The sequence below is a fragment of the Scomber scombrus genome, chromosome 19 (assembly GCF_963691925.1).
Source record: "Scomber scombrus chromosome 19, fScoSco1.1, whole genome shotgun sequence".
Lineage (NCBI taxonomy): Eukaryota > Metazoa > Chordata > Actinopteri > Scombriformes > Scombridae > Scomber > Scomber scombrus.
In genome coordinates, this window is record NC_084988.1 from 7472016 (window position 1) to 7494113 (window position 22098).

The 22098-nt window shown below is 38.8% G+C and overlaps 1 protein-coding gene across 1 annotated transcript in view; it reads right to left on the reverse strand.

The window, feature by feature from the left end:
- Nucleotides 1-8640: 8640 nt before the first annotated feature.
- Nucleotides 8641-22098, reverse strand: part of LOC134001057 (uncharacterized) — a 45811-nt gene continuing 32353 nt past the window's right edge. Inside the window, exons 21-28 of the mRNA XM_062440596.1 lie at nt 20043-20117; nt 15456-15546; nt 14209-14291; nt 13155-13268; nt 10889-10985; nt 10517-10537; nt 8978-9137; nt 8641-8735 (exon numbers count right to left, since the gene is read on the reverse strand). Coding sequence (XP_062296580.1) covers nt 8641-8735; nt 8978-9137; nt 10517-10537; nt 10889-10985; nt 13155-13268; nt 14209-14291; nt 15456-15546; nt 20043-20117 — 736 coding nt within the window. The remainder of the gene's footprint in view (nt 8736-8977; nt 9138-10516; nt 10538-10888; nt 10986-13154; nt 13269-14208; nt 14292-15455; nt 15547-20042; nt 20118-22098) is intronic.

Here is a 22098-nt window from a genome sequence, read left to right on the forward strand (position 1 = left end):
TGCGCCGCTCTCACTGCAGGGGCCTGCAGACTGTCTGCTGAAAGCCACCGGGTCCTAAAGATAGCCGGTTTCACAGCCCTACTCCAGTCCCCACATGCATTAGCGCGTGGGGTAGGGGGGTGGAGGGGTAGGGAGATGGAAATCGGGGGGTGGGGCTAGGGGGGGTTAGTTAGCAATTATCATGAACCCTTCACCCCCTCCACCTCCCACCCCCCAAAATACACACACATCAACATCTGTATCTGGTAAAATTTCATCTCAAGGGTCCAGTAAATAATACTCAAATTACCCCCTTTTAACCTTTATTTAATTATTTCATAAATGTTTTGACATGTTGCTTTTATATGATAGATTGTTTAATTTAATTTAATTTTTAGCTTAAGGAGCAAGAATCAAGCTCAATCATTACTTCCCTGTCTCATAATTAAGGAGGCGCTGTTGCATTTAGTTCTATGCATTATGAGTTATGGTTTTATGGCTTTTTTTATTTCATTCCTCATTTTTACAATGTGTTTTCTTTCCCCAATTCTTTTTATTTAGGTTTTCCAGTATACTGACATACAGTTGTGACTGACAGTGACAAATAAGGCATAATTGTGCAACAGTATGTCAGAAACATTTTTTACAATGTTTAATATCTTTTACCTCATAAGGCATATGCAGTATTTACATATCTTTTTTATTTTGTTGAATGTAATTTAGCATTGATGTCTTAGCTATATATTGTATTTCAATTGATTAAGTTGATCTTGTCTTACCTTCCCCTGATTTTACGATGAATCTGTTGATTTTACCAATAATTGATTAGTAGTTTCATCTATAAAATCGTTTTCATCATTTCCTAAAGCGAAGATTCAACCTAGAAGACATCTTGTTCCAACCAACAGTCCATAACCCAAACATGTTAAATTTTATATCACAGAGGACTAAAGAAACTAGAAAAAAATTCACATTTAAGAAACTAGAACCATAGAGTTTGACAAAGACTGTTCTTGCATTCATCTGCCGAACAGAGAAAGTTTCATCTGAGTTTAATGACTGTACCTACGAGCATGATTTGTGATATCACAACAACAATTTTGGAGCCAGTCATTTTCCAGTATGCAACAATATGATGTGGAAACTCCACGCCTCCAATGCAAATACACTGTGGATGGAGTTTTCAGTGAAATAGCAGGCGTGTTGTGTCTAGCAGTTAAACCTTTGAAAAGAGAAACATTTTCCTTTGCATAGATTAAGAGAAAGAGATGGGTTTAAAAAAAATCATATCAGACACAAATTATTAGTCAAAGCAGGGGGGGGGGGGGGGTTACCTTAAAGCATGTCTGAAGGGAATCTTTAAAGTTCTATATTGCCCAATTAGACCGTTTCCATTCTTAATTTATGAACTAATGTTACACCTGAGGGACATGTGAATGGCACAAGTGTCCCCTAAGTACCGCTCTGGTTGGCTCAGGAGCCCCCCTACACTCAACACTAAAGCTCTTTTTCCTGTGTGTGAAGGGAGGTGTCCCTCTTTGATTTTCACCACTGTGCCTTTAGAGTCTGTGCACGCCACTGCATGGACCCACATGTGTGGATTTTGTTTCATGTTATGAAATAGCTGAGATGCCACTGCGTGCTATATGGGAATATTTGTTTGACCCCACCTCATAAATGTGCATTTCATTGTCACATAACAGTAAGTCACCACTTTTTTGTCACAATATTGTCACATTACATGTAAAAATATCACCAGTGGCCTTTAAAATATGGTGTATTTAAAAGTTACTCAACAAACTAGCAAACAAAGCATTTAAACTAAACTAAGTAGTAACTTTTTTGCTTTAAAACTATCTTTGCGTGGTACGTATCTGCACACGTGATCATTAATAACCATTAGCTACTGTTTAAATAACTGCAGTATCAATTCAGGGCAGTTTCAGCCTTTTTGAAAAGTGCTTACCCTATACAAATACAAGAAACACAAAATTATGTTATTTAAATGATGACAAAATGAACCGAGTAACCTGTGGAGACTTCCCATTTTTAATTTGCTTCATTTATGGGCCCCCTGGTGGCAGTGGGGCCCTAAGCAGTCACGTAATTAGCAATTGCCTGGAGCCAGCTTTGGGGCCTAGTGAAATGAAACAGCCTTCTGCACAGATACTGATTATACTACAGTGTATTTTTACTTTTTCACATTGATGTAAACTCTTAAACTAACGTCTCATCTTCTGCATATATTCACACAACAGTACAAGCTTCCACTTTATTTTAAGGTACACACAGATGTTGACAGTGTGGTTAAGTTTATATATAATGTATAGTTTCTGACTTTTGCACACTTTTTGCATGTCATTTCACTAACCTCAACTATTAGAAGTTACAAAATAGGCCCCCTATTGTGGTATATAGTGGTTACATTTGTAGACGTTTCACATTACTTTGTCATTAGCAGAACTCTGCTTAAATAATATTATTTAAGCATTATTGTTATTTGTTTATTATTTGTGTATATCTATATTGTTTCATGCACTATATGGTGGCAGTGACACCTGAAATTCTATTCAGGGATCAATCTTATTATATTCCAGGTTGAATTAATGTTTGTTTTTTTTACAGCAGACAGCTAACTGGTCAAACACAGGTGTAACTAATAACATTGTTAATTGCTGCATTGCGCGGCATTAATTGCTGGGTCTGAGCCATCATTAAGGTAACTACTTCCACCTGTGCCTTTTCTGCTCTGAAAAGTCAAAAAGGTTGATTTATTTGGGACAAGAGTGCACTAATACTGGGAAAGGCTATCAAGAATCAATGTTTGCAGTATGTGATGGACAGATTTCTGACAGGGCAGAAAGAAATGTTGTTAAACAAAAACAATCAAATCCAATATACTGCAGCATAGTTGAGCAGGAGAGTCTTCTGTGTCACATGTCACTCAGTTGGTAGTTTGGGCAAAGTTTAACTCGAAACTAATGAGAAACTGCCACTGATGATAATGTTATTCCAGTCACATTGACACTTCTTGTTACTAATTTACCCAGTATTGTTACTGGTTGTTAAAATGCAACTTTGGCATCAGTGAGGTGTGAGACAGGAAACACAACAGAAAAAAGTTTGCAGACTACTGGCCTGTTATATCCTAGATTTGTATGTCTACTTGCATAATAGAAATGATGATTCACTACTGTTGGTGGTGAGGTGATGGTGAGTCCTCCTCACATATGGAAATGTTGTCAAGAGCCTCAACAATACATTTAGCTATGAAAGTATTACATACACACAAAAAGTGAAGTATATATTCTGGACTAATCACTTATCTTGTGTCCTTACTACTAGATTATTGTAACTCATTATATTCTTGCCTTGTCCAAGGAGCTGTATCTTGCCTGCACATTATTCAACAGTGCTGGCTTCTCTCCATTAGCTGCCTATAGGCCTGAGTTTATGATTAAATACACAATTTTGTTTATGACTTAGACTGTACATGGTGAAGCCTCTGATAACATTTCTGAATTGCGGTGAGTTTACAGTAACGTAAAGTCTCTAAGATGACTGGACGTTCCCAGAGCTTATAGAAACTTAAGATGAAGGAAACTATGATGTTATCCACCTCAATTGAGATTTTTCTTTTTTTAAACTTCTCAAAACTTATATTCCCTCATTTTTAAAAGGACAGATGTTGTTTCGTAACTATTTTATTTTTATTTTGTCAATATAAACCTATTATAGATCTTAATATGATGTTTGCTTGATGCTTTGAATGTAAAACACTTTTTTTTCCAAACAGTACAATATAAAAAATTCTTCATTTACTGAAATCTGTATATATATCATGTGGGATTATGAAGCCCAGTCCATGTAGTCTCATTGATTTTATCCTCTCAGCAGGATTCTCCATCTCGCACCACATCTACATTTCATTTCCTAGAGTGCAGCTAGAACAAGATAGGAACTCTGTTATCACATTCATTACATTAACCCGACCCGTCTATCCCGTGCCTTCCCACTAGGTGGAGACACAGTGAGAGCTAAATACAGAAATGCCAAAGGGCTGAAGGCTTAGAGAACAAATCCCTGTGGGGCAGACTGAGGGCTTTTAGGGGCAGTGGGGGAAGAGAGGAAATGTGTGTGCAGGAGACGGATGTGGTTCACTGATCTGAAAGCAGCAGCATCTCCTCTTTCTCAATGAGTCAGTGGCACTGAGTGGTTCACCTGAGGACAACTGCTGCTGCAGCAAGATGATACCACATTTAATGTTACAGTAAATGTGCTTACCACCACTTAGAAATGCTACGTGTGTGACTGAGGAAGTTCAATATTAACAATAATGACATGAACAGTGAAAGCAATATTTTAAATCTTTTTTTTTAATATATCTCACATTTGATTTTATTTACAAAAGACAGTGGCTTTGTGACATAAAACTATGTTTTGTAAAATCAACATGAGAAACAAATGTGTACCAGAAGCGTAACCATACAGAACACACACATAGATAAATAACATCAGGGGAGCTTTGTCTTCGGGGTTGTCCTCTTTGCGCATTGTCTTTCTGCAAACAATAAAACAATCACAATGTATGCATCTCTGTATGACCAGCTGCGTTTTATTTGCATTACCCCGAGTTTGGTCTGATAGGGTATATTGCCTTGTTATTGGATAAAATGACATCAGTGACTGTCTATCAGTATTGTTTGGAATGTGTTTTCTATCATTATTAAATATTAAATGCACATTTGTCCCGATTCCAGCAGTGGAAACCATTAAATGAGAATACCTCCAGGCATTTTGTGAATAATCTATGGGCAACAACAACATACTAATGCAGATATACTCTGATATATACCTGTAATTTGTATGACACACAATGTCTGCAAACAGTTTGGCACAAATGTAAAGGCTGAGCATAAGTTTTCCCCCAGAACACAATAAATAAATAAAATCTCTACAAAGTCACAGACTAAAACTCTGACATAAAGGCTGATAGATCATCTTATTTGCTGAATGGTTACTTTATACAGCACTTTACAAAACAGCAACAGGCACAAACTGAGAGGAGAAAAAGAAAGCTATAACATTTGACATTGCAATCTGGTGCGTTGCCAGAATGAAGGGGAAGACAGTAAATCTTTTTTTTTACTTAAGCATTTAAATCATTTCTGGACCTTTCAGGTTAAATAGCCTTCCAAGAGCCAGACTTTTTAATTACTTAACTTAAATTTTCATACCTGCTTTATTTCAACTAATATTTGGGAAACTATATGAGTGCAAGTGTGCAAGTGAATCTGCATTAAACAATGACTTTACTCCACTAATACTGTAAACCAGATTAAGAACAATAATGATAACAGAGAACTGAATGAAAACATCACATTTAGAACGACAATAACAGAGGAACCTCTTTTTGTTCTTTTTCTTGACACAGTGTAACAGGTTGTTGAAACTTTATACTTTAGCTTATAGGATAGGCCTACTGTACAAAAAAAGTTCACGCTTTCCGTGGTTCAGTTCAGTCAGATTTTTAACTATTTCCTTTGTGATATTACTCTGAATGTCCTCCCAGAACTTTATCCATTTATATTACTATAAACCAAACATTGCTCATTTTCATTTGAAATGAATGGCTAACCCTGAAGGACAAAAAACATTGAACCATAAGACAAAAATGTAAAGGTGACTTAAACCTGATCTCCATCTGACTCAAAATAAACTTCCTCTCTGGTTGACAGCTACCTCTGAAAAAGACACATCGCTTTGCTTTTCTGAGAAAGACACAAATTCACACACAGACAAACTATACCCAACAACATGCTTCACCAAATAGCACTTCAGAAAAAACCTTTCTCCTTCCCATAATCCACATTCTTTACCCAGCATGAAATCACTTGCTGTTATTGTCCTCGAAATATTTGAAGATTTTCATTCCAAAATATGACAAATTGACTGTTTATTATGAGAGTAAAAGGATCTACTTTAGCAGGTTTTAACAAAATCTTACAACAGGGATCATGAGCAGCTTGAAGGACTAATTTGTGAACAGATTTATGAATCTTGTTCACAGGGGATGTATAGCTTCTTGGAATGAAACCCTTAATTTTTAATCATCACTGACCTTTAACCTTGCCTTCTAGCAATTACATCACATTTCCACCACATTTCATCTAGAGTAGCTCTGCAGTCCCTGAGCACCTACTTTCATTGCACATAAACATTTTCAGTAATCCCTTATTAACTAAATAAAGCTATCAAAGCATTTCCTACTTGCGTACTACTACCTTACATCCTCACATACAGTAAGAGTGTTCATTTTGTAACGCACAACTAAACTCAACGCCTAATTCGTACTACCGTATTAAACATCCTGAGGTGCTTCCCTACACTCTAAACAATAAATACTGAGGCTACCAGCTAGTCAGTGTGTATTTGGAAGGAGGCACCATGCTGCGTTGAGTGTTACAATGCCCTTCAGGTGTGTTTGCTTGGAGGAAACGACGAGACCAGGCTCATTATTGTGTTTGTACTAGCCCCTCGGTTTCTCTTAACCTCACAGCCCTCTTATTTGCAAGGGTGGCTCACTGAGCGCAGAGTAGCAGCAGTACAGTATGTGACTCAGCGAGTGTGTTTACATGCACACAGTATTCTGGAGACCGGCTCATATCAGTGTTTAGATTTGAAAGGGGATAAGTTGTGTATCTGCATTGTCATACTGTAATAACAGATATCTCTGGTCACACAAATAGACAGAATACTACAACAGATACATAACTTTTCTTGGTCTCCTAGTGAGGGCTGCAACTAACGATTATTCATCTGTTGATTAATATTTCTATTGATTGACTTAAAGGAATAGTTGAACATTTTGTGAAATAAACTTCTTCTCATTATTCTTGCGGAGAGTTAGATGAGAAGATTGATACTACTCTCATGTTTGTGCTGTAAATGTGCAGCAGTAGCCAGCAGCTGCTTAGCTTAATTATTCCTAACTATTCCTTTAATTGAAACTGTAGCAAATCCCGGCTATTATAAGCAGGAGGCTGCTTTTACAAGCATTAGCTCTTAAACATCAGAATACGGACGTGCGAGTAAACACACTCAGCGTGAATTCTGAGGCAGGAGACTTCTGACACCCCAGCTGTCATCATAAACCCACAAAGAGCTGGCATAGCATGGTACAGTACCTAAATCCAGACATGAGTGCAACTTCATGCAAAAAATGATTTTTTTTTTAAAAAGAGGAGAAAAAAAAGAAAGAAATACTAGCACTAATCATACAAAAGCAATGACAGGGAACGTGTCGTGACATGAGGTCACTTCCTTGTCGGGGCGTTCCCGTTGTCATGTGTTTACAGTATTTTATGTACAGAATGATCGGCTGCAGTGGAATAGTTGGGGGAGAAAGCACAGCAAGCCATTCTTAGCAGTCATGAGGGAAATCATTGGGTAATTACAGCAGTTTTTGTATTCAGGACAACATACACACTCGCTAATTAGACACATCTTGCTACCTGCAAGGTGTCAAGAAACGTTTTTTTCACATAGTGAAATCCTGTTAGATTACAGCATGCATTACTCTACGTGCTAATGCCAGGGGGTTGTTGTTGTTGTTGTTACTGATTCTTCCCAGGTGATGACTGTATGTTCTTACAGGATGGAGTGGTGTTTCCCTCAGTGCTTGTGTACTCTCATTGTGCCTGAATAAACACACATAAAAGCATATTAGTGCTGCTGACAGCCTGTACAGTCTGGATGTATGACCGATTTGAAGTATAAATCATTCCTGTGGCTTTGGGCCATGTTGTCTTGCTACTTTTGAATGGAAGGTAGCAGCAGCAGTCCATTAAACATAAAGAGTCTAACAAGTATTTTATTGGCTGGTAAATGTGTCATGCAAATATTTAGCTGCAGTCAACTCTTTTAAACCCTCAAAGGAAAAAAAAACCCCAACAACAATGTAGTCATTATAAGCTCTTGCTATTTCTCTAGTTGCAGAAAATAAATGTACTTCAGGCAACTTAATTCTTAAATTGATTGAAATTGGTACATACGAAAGAAGAGAGCGGCTGTGGTTGCAGTTTTTTTATTTTATCCCATTAACACAAGAAAATGAAATAATTACCCATGGTATATCCACAGGTTAATTATCTCATTTTCTCAAGATAACAACACTTGTTTTTCTTCTTTCTTTTTTTTGAGATAACGGAATAATTAAGTCACGAAAACAGGCCAAAATAAAAATGATTGCAATTACGTCCGTTTTCTGCTTCCGTAGTATATGTGTTATACATTATGAATTAATAATAATTCCTACTTTTTGTTGCTCATACTGCTTCAGCTGAAAAAAGAAAGGAAATATTTCATGTTTATGTGAATGGCCAATCCTTAAGATCAAGACAAATAACTCTACTCTGTTTTTGAGAGGCATACTGTATGTGGTATGACTTTATAACTAACTGGCTCTGAAAGATTACATTTGGACAATATTAGCAATTAATAACATGTACCACTTAGACTTACCTCTGTCCCCACCATTCCTCATGTTGGTCTCTTCTTCCTCTACCCCATCATCCACTTTAAAAAATAAAACCACAGATTTCAGTGCAGATGTTTTTGGATAAAGATTCATGAAACAAAGCATGCACCATATGTTATAGACTAACCTGAGTGGAGCTCTTTCACCAGGGATGACATGGTGTTTGTGATTGAGTCAGCAGCAACTAATAGATCATTCCGAAGATTTCTAGGTACACCTGGGAAACAGAGACAGTTTCCAGACCACATTTAACACATGCGATTATTAGTCTTGCAATAACAGCATGTAAAGATATAACACAGGCCACTGTAGTCAATAATCATTATTTATAAATGCTACTATTTCCTGAACAAGGTCTTTAACAAGATTTTCATTCCAACATGTATTTCTGAAAAGGTTTCACATTGTGTACGAGTTTTATTTTGAATTCTCTTTGTTTCAGGTTGAGAGCAGACTCACCCTGAGCGAAGGCCTCCAGCACATCCCCTCCCACCCCTGCCAGGCAGTCCTGCGGTGTGTGAGTTGGTGTGGACCCAGCCGAGGTGGAGCGTATGGGCATGGGCATGGAGCAGCCTGCACCGTGACTGGGGGAAGAATGAGGGGAGCCTCCAGACTGGGACTGCAACATACAACCACCCGTGAAAGTTACCGTACCGTCAGAACATTTTCAACATTAGGGCAAATACTGTATGGAAGCCATTAAACAGTTTGACTTGTAGATGGAAATAAAATTCAGTTCTTCATTGCTTGTCAAACTAAAGCTTCATTTTACCTGGTAAAGTCATGTGAATACAAAAGATTGTAAATGATTTAAACTAATGTTTAGTCCAGTTAAAAACTACTTGTATTACCAGTCTCAGGATTATAGTCAGTGATGCTGCACTGTAAAAACTAAACAGTCATTACCCCAACCTTTTAAGGAAACTCATAAAAATTTGAGGAAGTTGGTTTTGAGACATGTTTATGAATCAGGCACAATCTTGGTTTGCATCTTCAGTTAAATACAATATCGCCAAAACAATGAGCTGCATACATTATTGATAGATATGTGAGTGTGACGGGTGCAAAGACACTAGTAGACTGGTGTTGTCAGGCATCTTCTCATTGGTGCAGAGTTGGTGAATAACATGCCATATTTGGTTATTTTCCATGTTCCATGAATCTGGGCGTCAGATACAGAAAGACACTTAAATCCAGCTAATCTCTACATCAACAAAGCCAATTGTGAAGCACCTGCGTTTCAGTGGAAGATGCTGCATTGCAATCACAGATTGCAGCTTTAGGAAAAGATGACCTCTTTGGTTCTAAAGGTGACTTTTATTAAAACAAACACAGACACAGATGTGACCAAAAGAACTTAATCCTTACAGGGAGAACAAACAAAAACAATGGTGTAAAGGCAAGAAAACTTCTGGTAATCCTACACTGGCTGGCTTTACTTTATTTCTCTATAGTGCACCTTTACTTCATCGAGGGGGTAACGAGAAACATGTGTGGGTGAATGGCCGTGGCCTGTGCTGAGTCTGGAGCTATATCTCACAGAGAAAGGATCACTGTGTGTCTCTGGGACTGGTGCAGGCCCAGGACGATGGCTCTGAGCCAGACAGCAGATGGCCAGCCAGACTGCAGTCACATTAGACAGGAGGTTGTTAGCGCCGATGAAAGGAACAGGTCCCTGACATTTGGGCTGTGAAAAACACAGTTCTCTCAACTTGTTTGGACCACAGACCTGCGCAACCTGGTTTTAAAGACTGTGTCGCAGTCTGTGGCTAGCAAAGAAGTGCTTGGATATGCTGGATTGGACAGCTGGATCAGTATAACCCAGTTAGACAGGGGAATCCTATTATCTTTCCTAACACGCTTCTCTAAATGAATTATAAAAACTTCCTTAAATCACATCTGTGTGAAGGCGGGGCAGTTTACTGAAGTAGTGTTACAGTAAGTGCTGCGACTAGAGCCAGGTACTGAGCCTTACAAACTGAATTAAAGGCAACTTACAGCCTGCTTCTGCTCCTCATCCTATCAGCCAGCAAAGGTAAGCAGAAAGAGAGAGCAAGAAGAGTGAGAGCAACAGAATTAAAGCAGTGAAAGAGGAAGAAAGGGATTTTTGCATGCATCGCATAGCACATTAACATAACTTAAGATCAGTGCAATGTTTCGATTGTGAAGAATTAAACATGTCCACTTCTCATTTCATCAAACATGCCACCAAGCTTTTCAACCCAATCATATAAGCTGCTGAAGATTACCACTAAAGGGGCCTGTTAAATTCTAAAGAACAGCACATTTGTGTATGCACCATCATGGTTTACTCCTATTGATTCAGAGGCCTTTTTGTGTAAGAATCTCCAAGAAACAGGTGATACCCACCTTTAGCAGCCTCATGAGTCCCTCCAGCTGCACCATCAGCTCCCGTCTGCTCTCCTGCAGGGCCGACATGCGCCTCTCCAACTCATCCTTCCTGTGTCTGTAACAGAAGAAAACAAGACTAGGTCAAAACCTAGTATATGGATGAACTGTGTGTGAAACGCTAAAGGGTTTTTCATTTAAAAAAGATACAAGAAGTGTTGGCATTTGGCCGATCAATGTTGTAACTTCATCACTCAGCCATGCAATATTCAGCCGACCAATGGTGTAACTTCATTGATCAGCTATGCGGCATTCAACTGACCAATAAAAAGGCAAAGTCCCTCCACTTCTGCTGGACCACCATTGGGCAAATAATTTTTTGATTCTGTTTGAGTTACACATATGATGTCGGTCAATCTGATAATTTTACAAGTCAAGAAATTTGCAATTCTTTTATTTCAAGACTTTTGAAATAAAACACTGTGAAAATACATCATTATAAATACAGCACACCCAAATGTTGATGAAGTGATGTCATAACTATCTTCACATGCTACCCAGGGCCGCTGAAGCTAACATTAACATGAAACGTGAGTGTTTAGTGCTGGGATAAAGTCACACGTCCCGATCGTTCTTTCGCTTTCGGCTGATAAAAGGACCAGGAGTCGCTGATAAGAAGAAAGGGAATTTGTTAGGGAGGGAATTTTTTGTGGTGATATAATGACAATAAAAATGTTTTGACTACCGTTCATACTGTTTATGACAAAGGATCCCATGATAGACAGCGGAAGTGAAGGGGCTTTGGCTCTCTATGGTGTAACTTCATCATTGAGTCAGTCAGTGATTGCATTTCCATTTATAGGGCTGACACTGCCGTTGCAATCTGGCCAAAAATGTGGGGATTTATGTTTGCAAAAGTGTTTCCAGTTCATTTTTTTGTGTGTAGAGTGAGCGATTTGTCAACACTGTTTACACGTAGACAAATGGTGACAGTGTAACATATGATTGTCTTTTGTAAACTGCAGAAACAGTTGCATATCCTACAAGGCTCTTGTATTGCAAGTATGTTTTTGAGTGCAAGGAAATTACTTAATATTGTAAATCAGAACATGCATGTTGTAAATGAGGTGAAACAGACCTCGGATTTGCTTCAGGGTTGAAAAATTCAAAGATCAGCTGTTGCAAACTCACAGATGATGCATCTACAGTATGTATAGTGCCATGGAATGAATGTGTATTATTTTCCTCATCTCATTGCACTGTATTTGAGATCATGTTGCACTAGTATATGTATATTATCACGGTTGATTATTAACCTGTATCAAAGTAACAAACTAAATACCTTTGATATCTCTGTCACTAGTTCCTTCAACACTCTTGACATCTGACCATCCCAAAGGTGTAAAATCTGGCCTATCATCAGCCCCTGGTGTTCACAGGGTGTATTGCATTTTGAAAAGCCTGAAAAACTGAAGCAATCTGTCGGCGCAAAGTCCAGTTTTCAGAAACTCACAAACATCTGCAGACTGTCTGCACTGTCTGCTGCACTCCTTATCGAGCAGCTGGATAAAGACAATCACAGAGCAGTCCAGCCAGGCTCCAAACACAATGCACAGACTGTGATGAAATAGTTACTGCTTGACAATATCCTGGTATAAAGCCAGTGATACAGAATCACAAACATTATTCAACTAATGACAACTGAGAGAAATAATAACTGGTAAAAATGTATCATCCAGTGATATAAACCAATTAATTTTCTAATTAAATTCCTATGTTTTTGTATTAATACTCGTAATTAGTTTCTTCTACCCACAACAATCCCTTAACATACCAATGAGCAAGAGAGAAAAAAAGCTCTGCCTCTGCTCAGTGTGAGGCAAACAATATATAATTAACCAGCACTGATGAATAGCTTATAATTTATGTTATAAAATATTAATAGAATATTAATATTTAAATCTTTGTCATGACTGTTGACCTTAAACTTTGCTGATGATTCATTATTTAGGCCAGACCAGACCAATAAAGGTCGTTCAGGACAACATGTGCAGTAACACTCATGGTGAGTCTCTTCCAAGAACTCAACTCAAGTGTTCCAGCGTACAGCCAGCTTGACAAATGTCCATCCTGAATTAGGGAGACATTATTTCTACTGAAAGAATGACTTCAGCCCACATTCAGTAAACACGACAGCCCTAAAGTGATATTGCTACTCACTTTTCTTAATATGTCAGTCTTTCATCTTGTCATTGTGAAGTGCTGTTAGGAGGTGTATTGACGATACCTGAGGAGTCGCAGTTCAGTCAGCAGTGTGGGGTTCTGCTGGGCCTTTTCTGGGGTCGGCTGAGAGGCTTGCTCGTGCTCCAAACGCAGCCTCTGGATCTCCTGGAGGATCTCCCTGAATTAGGCAGACAGCCAGTGAAGTACTGAGCACTTAAGTTGAAGCAAAAATACCCCAGTGTATAAAAATACTCGGTTACAATTGAATGATTTAAGCAAAAGTACAAATGTATTATCAGCAACATGTACTATCAAATGTAGTAATGAGGAATGATTGCTTTCAGAGTGTGTAACTATTTATTATTATTATTATTATTATTATTATTATTATTATTATTATTATTATTATTGCTGCAATAACTTACAATTTATTGTTATTTAATGAGTTAATTTTAGAGGAAAACTTTGACATCCTGGGAAATATTTGCTTTTTTGCAGAGGGTTAGTCTCTGCTGGTTGCTGGGCAACCTCATAATAATTTTAGGAAGTTACTGCTCCCGGCCAAGAAATAGTTTGGCACATTGTCTCCCATGAAACCACAACTTATCATGTTTTTACACTTCAGTTTCTGGAAGGATTAAACGAAGACAATATAATTTTCTTATCTTGTGACAGAGCAAGAGCCTGTTTCCAGTCTGTCGGCTAAGCTAAAATATCTGGTTCATGCCTGTAGCCTTATGGACAACGGACACGTGAGAGTGGTATCAACCTCACTGAACTAACGTCTAACTGTTGCTCTTACTATTCTGTACAGTGCTGGGTTGTTAAATCTGAGACAATGCATCATATTTAAAAAGCTTATGAAATGTTTGGCATGCTGAATCTTAATCTACTAAACTTAACTGCTTAAACTACAGCTGTTGGGTAAATGTAGAGTGCAGTAAAATGTGCAATTTTTCTCTTTGACATGTGGAGGAGTATAAAGTATATAGTGGCTTATAATAAAAAAGTAAGTACCTAAGTGCAACACTAGACTGTCAACCAGCAAGCCCACCAATCAGTAAGGAACATAATGAATGTTTCTGATGTACAATTGATGTTTGAAAGATAAATGGTACCTGTTTTTGTTCTCCAGCTCTGCAATCAGCTGCCTTTGTTGCTTATTGGCATCAAAGTTGAATCCCAGATCTGTCGGTGGACACTGTTGCTGAAAATAAAATAATCATAGCATGGCATTAACAACGGTAGGTGAGTAAAAGTCAAACATCATCAGCTACCTTCTGACCACAGTGAACAGTAATGATGCTCTGTTGGAGTCTTATTATGTTCATGCATAAACAGGTCACGGCAGCTTTCCTTTGTCCCTTTGTCAGACTGCAAAGTACAAATGCAAATAAAACGAAACTAAACCTGCTGTTGGTTCACTTGTTCTTAATAATTTCCTGAAATGAATAGTTTGATGTTTTGGGAAATGTTATTTTTCTCTCTTGCTGAGAGTTAGACGAGAAGATTGATACCACACTCATGTTTGTATGATCAATAGGAAGCTACAGCCAGCAGCTACTTATTAGCTTAGCTTAGCAAAAAGACTGGAGACAGGTGGGAACAGCTTGCCTGGCTCAGTCACAAAATCCACCTACCAGCACCTCTAAAGCACATTAATGAATAAATGATTTCTCATTTGTTTAATTAATACAAAAACTTAAGTCTACATATGACATGTTGTGGTTTTACAGGGGGTTAATGTGCGTGACCATTTCTTGGCCGGATGCAGTGACTTCCTGAAGTCATCACTGTAATGCAACCAGCTTTAGGAACTTCAGGAAGACACTTCTCCTGGCAACCACATAACCCCCTCGTAAAATCAAGAGTTTTTTCCACTTCAGTATTTGTATAGACTAAAATATCACATATAACATGTTAATTAGTGAAATTTAGCTGTTTGCTGTACATTTGGACAGAGCCAGTCTAGCTGTTCACCCGTTTTCAGTCTTTATGCTAAGCTAAGCTAACCAGCTGCTTGCTGTTGCTTCATACTGAACAGACAGATATGACAGTGGCATCAATCTTCTCGTCTAACTCTGGACAAGAAAGCAAATTTCCCAAAATGTCAACCTTTTGGCATTTTGCTTGAAAGCATCATGTTTTAAGAAAACAACACTTGCACCTGCTAAGACAGAAGTGCACTTATCTCGCCTTTTTGAGTGTGACACAGTTTGACTAGTGTGTGAGAATTTTGCACAGAGTGTAAAGTGCAGCCTCAATTCTCCAGCCACAAAGAAGCTGAACAATAACTTGTCAAAGCATTAAATGTGAAATGCAGGTTGACTAAAGCCCATCAAGGGGCGTCCTGCGAGCTACTCACTGTGGAGTTTCCCGCCTCAGCTGCCAAGCGGGCAGCGTAGCGAGCGATGAGGCGGTGCTCTTCATCTAGCCGACTGGGACTCTCCAGGACACTGCACAAAAGTCAAAGACAGGGAGATCCATCACGCACACACACCACACACACACACACATACTGAATACAGCAGCACAGTCTCTAATGTCAAAAGCTCTTTTACAAGTAGAAGGATAAGTGTGCACCATCAAAGTGATTATGTAAAATAATTTGCATGACAAAAAACTTTGTTACTGAGGTGACCTTAATATATGATAGTTGGCTTTGACTCCAGTGTTGATGGACAGCCTGAGATAATTGGTCATAACAATGAACAATGAACTGAATAAGAGCGAATGCAGCATGCCAAATGAATTTGTGACTTTGCCAATGCCCGTCCTGGCCATTTCATTGCTGACTGGAAACGTCATAAAGGCATGAAACTTTAAATGATCATGGGCGTGGCATATGGTGAGGACAGATGACAGGACATATGCTGTCCCTTCTCGGCAGGCGGTCTGCAATGAGGAGTGAAGGAGAGCTGAAATGGTGCCGGGCTCTCAGTCTTCCAACAGGATGATCTAACTCTGACTGGAGAATGAGTGATGATTAAGACCATTAAACCCAATCTGGCATCAGACCCACTGCATCAACAACTACAGTCCCTGCAGTCTCATATATACTGCAAATGTGATAAAAGCTAAAAAAAAAAACCAGATTCAAAGAAAACATATAAAGAAGAATTAAAAGTGTGTTGAGATAAATGTGTCTACTCCAGATGCTACAGGACCTCGCTCATGTCAAGGGTTTTCTTACTTCAGTGATGAAATCTTAAAATACTTGGCGGATCATTCGACTTGTTTCAAGATAGTGTCACTTGACTGAAGAAAAATTTAGTTGATCTGCATCAGGATGAAATGAAATCACTCCACTAACCTGTCAAAAAACTTGTTTTTTATGGGAAATTTCAAGACTGTCAAGAAATGTCTCTTTTTAAATAATTTACAGGCTTGTCCTCAGGCTAAAGCATAAACAGAGCCGGAGGTTTCTTGTAGTATTAAAGTAATACATTTACACACATCAGGGAGTTGGCTCAGGAAGCGATGACCCTACCGGGTCATTGCATGTCTGGATGTTTTTTTTCTGCAGGCTATCACACCCAAATATTCTGTGTTTGTTTCATCAGGGAGACTCCTGGCACCACCTGATGGTCTGTGTCAGGTTTTGGACAAAGATTCACAAAATGCCTTCAAGCTCTCCTGCATTGGCATCTTTCCCAGGTACTTTTATTTTTGTAACATGTGTGAAGAAAATCTCTCAAACACAGACAGTGGCTCAGACACCGCCGGGTTTATTTTGGTGAGAGATAAATAGATGATGCTTTTTAAATCTGTGTTTTGACTTTCCTGATGGCGTTTTAACTAAAAGGTCACAGCTTTCAGAGTCCAGACATATGAACTTGTCCAAACTTCCCCAAACATCTGGAGGGATGCATCTTGTTCTTGGCCCTGCAGCAGTCATGTTTACTTGTTGACGTCACTGGGCAATGTGGTTTAAGTCAATACCACAATATTATTAACAACAGTTTTTTGATATTTATATATAGAATATGTAATTTCTTTGTAACTAATGATAATGCATCACAAAGTTCGATTGGAATCCCTTTTTGAAAGATAATCATTTCCATAATGGGATAGTGTTCAAAATTACCTCACATCTTTTCTCTCATTTACATCTTGTAACATATCCAATTATTACTTTTCCCATGTATGTATTGATCTGGCCTGGATTCAGCTTTTATTGCAAATGTTTTAAAACTTATTATCTGATGTTATTTATGACTCGTAATTGTCTTTCACAATCACAATTTAATTCCGCTGAGAGTCAATATAATATTTGACAAAGGTGTTTCTATCTCCCATTTATCACATTAACTATTTTTCAGGAAAAGGCAAAAACTAAGTCAAACAAGTGTAAAAACATTTTTTGCAAAATTGAGGATGTTTTTTTGTTTTGTTTTTTCAAATTTCCATCAACTTCTTGTAATGTGAATCATCAAAATGTGCAGAAAAATACATTGATGGAAACGTGTCTTTATTAAGTTTTTAAAAAATGTCCGAAAGTAACCATTTAAATTCCCAATATACAGTCAATTTATCCAAAATAATGCCTATCTGGAAACATTTTCGCAGCTGTGTGGAGTCACTGGCCGTGCGAGTCCAACCGGTCAGGATACATCATGAAGCACGTTAACTGTGTTTTTGTAATTACTCCACCTACCAGAAGGGGTGAGACAACATTTCAGCACTTTAAGTTTAAGGTAGATTATTAATGACATTAAAGATTAAATGTTATAGTTTAAATATATTATATATGTCTCACATAATGACCTACAAACTTCTACACCACCAGCTGTGTTTTTACACTTACATCTGGTCAATTCGCAGTTAACTGAACTAAACTCATCAAAGCATTTAAAAAAAAAAACTTTTGCTGCTGTGGTTCAGCATGACTAACAGGTAATAAATTGTGCGGTGTCTGTTCGCCCTTGGAGGACGGGCGGGTGGTGAGCGACTGTCTGTGTGAGAGAGAGAGTGAGGTGGGAGGGAGCAGATGCCATGTCAGCAGAGCAGACAATATCAGAGAGCAGACAGTGATGGATGCTGGAAGTACAACACACACAATTCTTCAAACAATGGTGTGCATTCAGTTTCTACTCTGGACATCTTAGAGTGAGCTCGCAATCATGAATGTGTTGTATTTTTTCCCCTGACAAAAAGAGGAATTTGAAAGTGTCACCAAATATAGACGCCACTAGTGCTGCTTCTCAGTTTGGGTCTGTTGAACTGAGGCAGAGCCACAAGGAGCTTTGCATTATTCAGCAGTGGCATATTTGACTCACAGGCCCATTGTATGAAAGCAGGCATGCATGTTAATTATAACATTAGATTAATATTTACAAATCAGATGTGACACAAAGAGAGGCTGGTAGCAAGTGGACTTCTGTTCGAAGAGCAGCCTCCTTTGCAATTCATTCAACACCTTATCTACCGGTATCCATACTGACACTCAACACAACCTATTTTGGAAGCGTCATGGTGGCTTAATGCACAATTTCTGCCCTAAATATGGCAGCTTTGTAGTTGTTATGCCCCTCCAAGGCAACAGCTTCCACAGTGCATGACATCTTCCCAAAGCAGCTCTGACTCACGGAGCAAAATGTCAAGACAAAGGTTATCAGGCTTCTTCATTACTGCCACAGTGAAACAAACCTCAGGAGAGTGTCGCCTTCCTCTGTACATGCTGCAACACGTGATGTCTTCAACTGACCTCCACGGGTCTGGATGCTCGGCTCCATTTGCCGCCTCGGGCGTCCCTATCTTGTCAGTTCCCTTCAAACCAGCTCTGATCTTGATACTGTCAGTCCTCTGAAAGAACACCACGCTGCATAAAATGTTCATGCCAGGAAGAAACTTAATCTAATAATGATTCTTAGCATCTAAACCCCCCCCCCCCCCCCCAAAAAAAGTGAGATAATTGCGCATGCTTTAAAATTCAGTGCAAAAAATCTTGAAAGCAAATGCTTTAACAGATTTTTTATGATAAAAATACACATTTTAATGCATAGCACTTGATAAAATGGCTTTATGCAATTGACATTTTTTGCAGTGTGTGTTCTGCCCTTCAGCTGCCTCGAGCTTACTGCCTGGACTCCTTGGTGTGCTACTGCATGATAACTCAGCCCAGAGGAGCAAACATCCACAGACTTCATTCAGGTTCTCTACAAAAAACCTTTGTCTGGATTTCAATCAAACATCTGATACAGAACAGGGTGGATATCGCTTTTCTTTTTGTATGCTGGACAGTGACGTCTCTTCCCTCCAAATATGCCACGGGATGTCCCTGAGCAGTTCCATCTTGCAAACACAAATTACTGCAAAGATGCGATAGAGAGATACTGTACGCAAAAGGGAAAATCCACCTGGCACAGACCTGCAGGACAGAGTGCAGATACATTATAGCTTTCTCAGAGTGCTCTCCATGATCAAATTCATAACCACAATGGTTCATTACCACTGTAAATAATAATGGAGGTGGCCTTTAACTGAGAGGCGCTAGAAAGAGAGGACAATTAGGCTGCTTTCACGGGGGCCCTCGTCTGCTTTCTGCTTACTCGATGAGGCTCTAATTCTATCATAATCTATTTGTCAAATCAGCCCTTTAAGTAGGAGTGCTCACATATTCTTCATGACAGCGTAACAAATTTTCCTCTAAAAATACACTCATAAGGGCATGCTGCTCAGATGCTAAATAAATGTGTGTCAAGTGTGAGGAACAAATAACATCTGTAGTCTGATTTGCCGCGCTACTCTTTTTATTTCCACGGATGAGAGAGAATCTGTCGCCTATTCTGAACACAGAGCGAGTTAAAAAAGAACTCGCTTCGCATTTGTGTGTAACTTAAAGTGACATTTTGTCACCTTTAAAGAATATGTTAATCACAGAAGTGCACCTAATTCTCTGGAATAATATCTTCAAAATGACACTGTGAGATCATCCCCTGGGGGTGCTTACCTTTTGGTGGGAGTAGGTGCCCCAGAGGACATGAGCATTGTGTCGTTCATGTTGTTGGCCACTGGTTTCGGCTGACTAAAAGACAAGATTAGAGGTCTTTAATGCTATACTGCAGGGGCCTGTGGTGCTTGTCACCGGGGAATGGAGTAGAGGGCATTTGCATTTTATTAATAAGCATGAATCAGCGATCCTGACTTCAATTTAATCCAACTGTACAAAAGAGGGCAAGAGGGGAGGCAGGGGGGATCATTATAAACCACTGAGTGTGGAGCACAAAACAGGCAACATGTTGTACTCCAGTTAACTTAAAATTGTTTTGAAATAATTGACTTCTCCGGGAATGGCAATTTAGATGTTTTTACGGCTGTTAGCTTAAACCTAATTAACATGAGCAAGAGCAACAACAGCAGACAAGAAATCTAATTAAACTTGAAGTCTGTGAAAAACTAGGAAAGGTGACATTGTTGGAGGTAATTTGTGCGAGTAAACAAAGCGATGGGGTCCATCTGGCGGCTGAAATCTGTGGCCCCGGCGAGCTCATTGTAGCCCCAAACCCCAGGACCACAGGGTCTCATTAACAGATCAAAATATCACTCAGGTGCTCTCGGCTTCACACTTCGCCCGGCACAGCAAAGAGCAGCCGCTCACGACAGAACTCGATTTCCATGTCTCTGTAGTTGCATCTCTTCAATCTGCAGAGTATCTCTCTGTATTTATCAGCCTTTATTTCATTGCAGCTGACTGCTTTATTTAAAGCACTCATTATGACATAAAAGGCAAAACACTGAACAGCATTGTGTCCTATTATGCTTATTTGTCCAATCAGCATTTCTGGCCAGATAAAACTATTTATATCCACATTGTGAAGAATAATGTTATCAGCATGAGGCATAAGACTTTTTTTCTTTCTTTTTTTTGGAACAGTGCTTTAACAGCACGCATACTTTTCTTCATTATACAGGAACAAATTATTACAGCTCTACTAAACACAAAAACAGAAATCAGAGTAAGAGGAATTGCTTAATTTTGGCTCACTAATTGTATTCAAATCATTTCACAAACCAAATTACATATTCCCTGCATTAATTTGAATGCTCGAGGGGGTTAGTATGTTCTTTTAAAAGAAATACTGCAATTATTTATCAGTTCATACATTTGAAATTCTCCCAGGACTAGCCTAACAGATTCAAAAGAAAGACATGGACTGTCCTACATGACTAATTTATCAGTTTTTTAAAGGCCATTTGTACAGATTTAGTCTTAACTTATTGTTATTTTTCATGCATAAAAAGAATAACAGCAAAAAGAGAAAAAGAAGCAAGGTTAACCCTGTCACTACTCAAACCTGCACATGCTGCCTTCTAGTCTCAGTAAATCCCAGTCCATGTGAAAATTGTTTACTTCTCAGTTAAACACATCAGACACGAGGCATCACTTACCTCTGTGAGGAGAGAAAGCACCTGCCTGGCTGGCAAAATACATCCAACTGCTGCTGTTGCCAGATGCCTAATCTGCCCTCAACTGAGCAGGCGAGCATCTCAATGTACTACACTGCTGCTGTCTCCAAGGAAACTCGGTGGTCACATGACTTTATGACGACGTAGATTCTCTCTCTCTCTCTCTCTCTCTCTCTCTCTCTTCCTCTCTCTCTCTCTCTCTCTCTCTCTCTCTGTCTCTCTCTAAAACTCTCTGCTCCGTCTCTGTCTTTTCACCTCTCTGAGACATGAAGACAGAAATTTGAGAAAATGCCATTTGCTCAAAATGCATCAACCACAACCTCTAATAATAATAATAAAAATTTAAAAAACAGCATAAATCTGCTCTCATCCCTTCAGGATGAAAACTAACTGCCCCCTACTGTCTACACTATAATTGCATTTACATATCTTAACTCTTCCCCTTACCTTCAGTGAGTTATATAAGTCTCCAGCTCTTCACAGCTGTCCTCCTATAAATAATCATCAACCCTTTTCGAGTACACCAATATACCTCTTATGGAACAGAAGGGTGCATTAAAAAAAAAGAGCCTCTTATGTAAAAGCATCAGAGTAGCAGT